This window comes from Meriones unguiculatus, chromosome 9 (assembly GCF_030254825.1).
Source record: "Meriones unguiculatus strain TT.TT164.6M chromosome 9, Bangor_MerUng_6.1, whole genome shotgun sequence".
Taxonomy (NCBI): domain Eukaryota; kingdom Metazoa; phylum Chordata; class Mammalia; order Rodentia; family Muridae; genus Meriones; species Meriones unguiculatus.
Window position 1 is genome coordinate 23,506,708 of NC_083357.1, and position 6,400 is coordinate 23,513,107.

General features: G+C 43.6%; 1 protein-coding gene across 2 annotated transcripts in view; it reads left to right on the forward strand.

The window, feature by feature from the left end:
• Nucleotides 1–4,875, forward strand: part of Abhd6 (abhydrolase domain containing 6, acylglycerol lipase) — a 49,263-nt gene extending 44,388 nt beyond the window's left edge. For both annotated transcript variants that reach the window (XM_021647329.2, XM_021647328.2), the window contains exon 9: nucleotides 3,543–4,875. In XM_021647329.2, the coding sequence (XP_021503004.1) occupies nucleotides 3,543–3,719 (177 nt within the window). In that variant the 3' untranslated portion in view covers nucleotides 3,720–4,875. The remainder of the gene's footprint in view (nucleotides 1–3,542) is intronic.
• The last annotated feature ends 1,525 nt before the right edge of the window (nucleotides 4,876–6,400 follow it).

Consider the following 6,400-nt stretch of genomic DNA (forward strand, 5'->3'; position numbering starts at 1 on the left):
ATTTATCAGCTTTTAGCTGCTTAATTGGTTGAAAAGATGTAATTGCATTGTATTTGTGTATGTGTGGGAGGGTAGAGTGTAGGTGTGGGTGGGTATGAGTGGCCAGCTCCTGTACTTACTAAGCTACCATGCCTGCCCTATTGTTGTTTAGCTTGTATATGATGGAGCTCACCTGGGCACACCGTCCCACAGCCTAGTTGCAGAGTAAAATGGCACAATAGGATACTCCCCCGCCCCTCTACAGCTCGTCTCTACTCCCATGTACTTCCACGCAATCTTTGATTTTGTAGAAATTCCATATAAATGGTGTCATATAATGTACTTGGCTTTGCACTTGCCTTCTTTTATTACAGCATGTTTCTAAGAGTCATCCACATTGTTACATACACCTAGTTTGGGGTATGTTTTGTTGTTGTTATTGTTGTTATTGTTTTTTTGAGACAGGGTTTCTCTATGCAGGCCTCTGAAGTATGCTCTAGCTCCACCTTTGCCCTTCCTCAGCCTGTGACCCCAAGCAGGTACCCCAGCCTTTCCAAGTCAGGATGTCTTTTCTGCTGCTGTTGGGTGACTATGACATTAATTAAAGTGCAGCAGCTTGCATGAAAATGATATTTTTTTCCAGTTATCAAAAAACAAGTGATTTATCCTGTGTGTCCTTCACTTCTGACTGCTGGCCTCAGCCTATGGTCACAAATTTCTGGCCTGGGCATGGTGAACACCTTTGCTCCCAGCACTCAGGGAGGCAGAGGCAGTTGGACTGCTATGAGTTTGAGGCTACCTGGTCTACAAAGTGAGTCTAGGAGAGCCAACTCTATACAGAGAAACCCTGTCTCAAAAACACCAGGACAAAAAAGAAAAACAATAATTTCTTCCCAGATTCTGAAGACCATTTTGCTACATGGAAGGGCAGAGCCTAACATCTTGAAGGGTGCTACAGATATGACAAAGTCACATCCTGACAACAGAGGCCAAATAACAGAAGCTTCCAGGGGGGCCTTTATTTCTTGGCTCTTTGCCTGCCCTGCCATCAGCATTTGGTGTCACAGCACCTGTACCTGTCGGGCTGAATTCAGCCTTCCTCTTCTTTGAACCTCAGCAGGCCAGCAGCTGCTATGCTCAGATACAGGGATTTGTATGGATTGTCAGTTGTATGGATGATGTTCCTGGATTTAAGCAGTAAAACTTGCATGGCTGAACCTGGAAGCCCTTCCTGAGCGGGCTCCTGTACATCAGTCAGGTCAAGAGCATCTCTTCAGTTTTCAGTCCAGCAGAATAGAAAGGCCTTCAAGAGAAAGCCTGCCGATAGCATTCTTCGTATCTCTTCTTGCCAGCACTGTATACGGAAGGACAGTGTACATAGGCCGTGGGGAAAGAACTTACTAGAACACGAGTAGACAGAGAATTTATTAAGATGCGCTCCAAGAGTTGCAAGTGAGTCCCACAGAGGCAACTGTGCGGTTGAAAGGGAATGAAAAATGAAAGCCTTATGGCAGTTGAAGGGAAGCTACTTGAGTTTATCTCATGGGCCACATGTATAAGGCAGATAGGTGGGCATGTTACTATCCTGTTAAGTAATCGATTCTACAGGACAAATTGTTTTTCATGAAACTGGCCATGTCTCTAGGGCACCAATAGGTTAAGAACGTTTATGTGCCGGACAGTGGTGCATGCTTTTAATCACAGTACTTGGGAGGCAGAGACAGGTGGATCTCTGTGAGTTCAAGGCCAGCTTGGTCTGCAGAACTAGTTCCAGAACAGTCAGGACTACACAACAAAACCTTGTCTTGAAAAACAAAGGGAGAGAGATGAGGCTTCTGGTTCCAAATGGCTATTGTCTGGCTGTTAAATAATTTTGCTTCTGTTTTTGGCCTTTTGTCTCTATGTGCACAGGGCATGGCATACAAGAACTTGGGATTCCATCCCCTTTGGATTAATGTTTATGTTTCAAAACACTGCATTCAGAAATTTTTCATTTCCAATGCTGAGCAACCGTTTAACTTTCATATGCTAGGTGAGGCACTGGCTTGCCTCATACTCACCTGGCCTTGGTCTCAAATGTAATGGAGAATTTTTTAGACTATTTATAAAAATAATCTGTCTAATAAAATAACTGCTATGGTTCCCACTGGCATGTGTATCTCACGAGGGACCATATGTCAGGCTCACATGGGTGACCACAAGGAATGCTAGATCTGCAGAGCTGACCAGCATGAAACTAAGACCTCAGGGCTATTTTGCCTGTGAGTTGTGGCTTCTGATCTCCCTTCAGGATGGATCCTTATTTGGGAATTTCTTCTTTTTCTCATCTCCCTGTCATTTTGACTTAACCTGCACCCTCTCTGAGCACTTTTCTTCCTAGTATGTGGGCTTCATTCCTCTTAAGACAGTGGCCTCAGCAGAGGTTTCTACCCATAGTTGGGGATCTAGGGTACTCCACCACAGTCTCTTCTGCCTGCCCCACTTCAGGGTGCTGAAAACCTCAGGTTGATGAGACTAAAGCTCATAAAGAGCTTCAGTATGTACTTGAGGTCTTTGCTTTTGCCTTTAAGGACAGAGAAGGCTGTGGCGAGGAAGACTTGCTGGTGACTTTGATTAACACTAGGGATGTGACTACAAACCTAACTCCAAAGGAGAATGTGGAGGGAAAGGTACCCACTAGGCATGCTAACAGGATAACCGAGGTGAAAATGAGTTGTTTAAAAAAGTATTAGTCTCGGGTCCCCAGAGTTCTTGGAACCCCCCCTATAACCTTCACCTCTTGAATTTTATTTTATTTTCTTCTTTTTGGTTTTGTTTTGTTTTGTTTTTGTTTCTTGGTCTTTCAACACAGGGTTTCTCTGTGTAACAAGCTCTGGTTGTCCTACACTCACTTTGTAGACCAGGCTGGCCTTGAACTCACAGATCCATCTGCCTCTGCTTCCCAAGTGCTGGGATTAAAGGCTGCATGCCCCTAAACAAATCTAAGGACCTCCCACTGTCCCAAGGTTGGAGTAGGACTCAGGATATAGTGCAATTGGTGGTATGTGCTGCCTAGCATGCACAAGGCCCTAGATTCAATCCCTGAGACAGTGGTATAAAACTGGATGTGGTGGTGAGGCCAGAGGAAAGGCCTTTCTTCTACTCTAGCATGCTCTGCCTGACCCCTGAACTTGCTATGAGCCCTTAACCCTCATGCTCTCCTCCTTCCTGTAAAGTTTCCTGTGTTCCCTCAGCTGTCAAAAGACTCAGGAGTGATGCCTTCCCCTTCTCTGTTCCTATTTACCTCAGCCCGTTCCCATCATGTTACCTTCATCTCTTGATGCATCTGACTCCCCCTCTAGCTTAACCTCCTTGGAGACAAGAACTGTCTTTCCCCTCATTATCATTGGCAGCGTTGTACTTCTAGTACCTCGTTTCAGAGTCAAACAAAAGGCGTTCTGGTCGCTTCCGTTTACCCCATCTCCCTGAACCCTTCTAGGCCTTAGTGGTAGAAACTGTCCACAGCAATGCAGTAGAGCATCTAAATCTTTGTGTACCATTTCTTCCCTTCTCTTCCTCTGCAGGTGCTTGATGTGTCTGGGGCAGACATATTAGCCAAGTCAATCACTAACTGCCAGGTAGAGCTTCTGGAAAATTGTGGCCATTCAGTGGTGATGGAAAGACCCAGGAAAACAGCCAAGCTCATTGTTGACTTTTTAGCTTCTGTGCATAACACAGACAACCACAAGAAGCTGAACTGAGGCCGCTGCCACAGCCTGCATTGTGCACACAGCATCTGCTCCCATCCCCAAAACCTGACACAGTCGCCTCTCTCAGGGATCCTGCCCCAAATGCCAATGGAGCATCAATGTCCCTGAGGAAGTCAGTCTCCTATCCCAGTATTCTTGGTTCCACAGAGCATCAGGGGCTACAAGGAAACCTCCAACATCTTTTTTCAGAATAGAAACCTAAATGGAACAAAATAAAAATATACCCACCCACAAAGCCTACTAGATGTCTTCAAGTTCATGTCACTGAGAAGCCAGTGCTAAGCAGCTACCTTGGATCATGCTCATCAAGGACATTTTCTTTAAGACATTCCACACACATTAAACCTGAGCTGTTTTTTGTTGCTTCAGATGTACCCTCTGCATGGTCAGTGGCTTCTTCTACAGGAGCCTTAGTCATTTAGTGAACTCTCTTGTTTAGATCTAATTCAAGTTTTGCATAAAGGCCCATGTGTGAGTGTAGCCCATTGGCCATAAGACAAGAGAAGAGACAGCAAGCTGAGGAAGAGGTTTCTGCCCTAGGCCTGATGCACAGACCTGGAATCTCAGCCACTTGGGAGGCTTGAGGCACCAAGTTCAAGGCCTGCCTGGGGTACAGAGTAAGTTCAAGGCCAGCCTGAGCTACTGACTGAGACAATTTCCAAAAATAGAAAAGAGAGAAATGTTTCTACCTGTTTTTTTTTTTTTGTTTTGTTTTGTTTTGTTTTGTTTTGTTTTCCATGTAGAAACATACACTAGGGGCCATTTTTCTGCCTCAGAACTCGCAGACTGGTGGGTTTGGGTACCTACAAATCAGATATGCCATGAGTGACCAGAACAAAGAACACCTGACAGGGTGTGTTTCCTAGGAAAAAAAAAAATTTATAATTTTTAAAAATAGGACTAATAAAGCAATAATGTTCCAGACTTCTATCTAATCAGAGTGGAGTTCCACACCAAGCAGCTAGCTCATGGGCATCTTTTCTAGTCTGCTATTCTACTGAAAACCCTTGGATGTAAAATACTCGCTTGTTAATGAATTCTGTGAATTCTGTGAACAATAATGTGATCAAAAAAACTAAATCCAAACAGCTGTAAAAGTGAACACAATAATGTGAAATAAATTTACTAAGTCTAGGCTGGCAACACACAGGTGCTTTCCATTTCTGAGTTCCTAATGGGGAGCAATATTGGTAGATTTTCTGTTCCCTTAAAAATGTGTTTATCAGTGGGGACATGTGAGGAGGCCGGAGGTTGACAGTTGACATTCGTGTCTTTCTCAGTCACTTCCCACTTTTTTTTAAAAGATAGGATCTCGGGCTAGAGAAATGGCTCAGTGGTTAACAGCACTGGCTGCTCTTCCAGAGGTTCTGAGTTCAATTCCCAGCAACCACATGCTGGCTCACAGCCATCTGTAATGAGATCTGGTGTCCTGCAGGCATACTGCCGACAGAACACTGTATACATAATAAATAAATAAGTCTTTAAAAAAAAAAAGGATCTCTCAGTGAACATGGATCTAGCACAGCCCTGAGAATCCTTCTCTCACCACCTACCCAGCACTGGGGTTGCAGGCACCTGTTGATGTGTCCAATTTTTTTTGTTTTGTTTTTTACAAGATTGCTGGGGTCTTTTGTTCTCATACTTACACAGCCAGCCCTTTGCTGATAGCCATTTACCTGGGTCTTAAAATGTATTTTTACCATTTTATATTTACTGTAGTCATGTGTTTGTGTCTACGGGGGGTCGATGCCTGAGTGCAGGTGCTTGTGGAGGCCAGTAGCTTCAGTCCCCTGAAGCTGCAGTTACAGGAGATTGTGCCCAGGGACCTGACCATGGGTACTGGGATCTGAACTTCGCTATTCTGCAAGAGTGCTATATGCTGGTAACTACTGAGCTGTTACATACTCCATCCTCCTGTGTGTTTCTTTAACTTATTTATTTCACACGCATTGGTGTTTTGCTGGCATGTGTGTCTGTGTGAAGGTGTCAGATCCCTTAGAACTGGAGTTACAAATGGCCGTGACCTGTCATGTGGATGCCAGAAATTGAACCCAGGTCCTTTGGAAGAGCAGCCAGTGCTCCTAACTGTGGAGCCATCTCTCCAGCCTCCTGAGTGTGTGTGTGTCTTGTTTTTTGAATGTATAAAATAAAAAAATGTACTGAGCAATTACTTTCTGCGACTAGCAGTTTGAAAGACACACAAGATGTCACTAGGGGATATTGTCACTAGGCAGTTTTTACACATTGGAAAACTTTATGGGCTTCTATAAATGGATGTGTGTGCTGCAGTATTTTATTTTTCTTCATTTATTTGTTTATTCACTTTACATCCTGATTGAACTCCCCAGTGTGTTTCTTAAAGTAATTGAAATTATGTCTCAAGAGCAGAAATCACCAATTTGTTCCTTTCCATTTCTTTCTGTTGTTTATAGTTTAAATGGAAATCCATGGGTGGTTTGAATATTGTAATTGATCAGAGAAGCATGGAGTATAGTTCTTAGAAAATATATAAAAATGGCATCAGGCATGTGAGATGCAGCCAATGCAGTGATCAGGAAAACATACATGTGAAAATTCATACATTAGAAAAGAAAGTGTGGAAATCAGTAAAATTAAGCTTCTACCTCCAGGAGCTAGAAAAAAAAAATAGGAAATCAAACAGTGAAACAAGG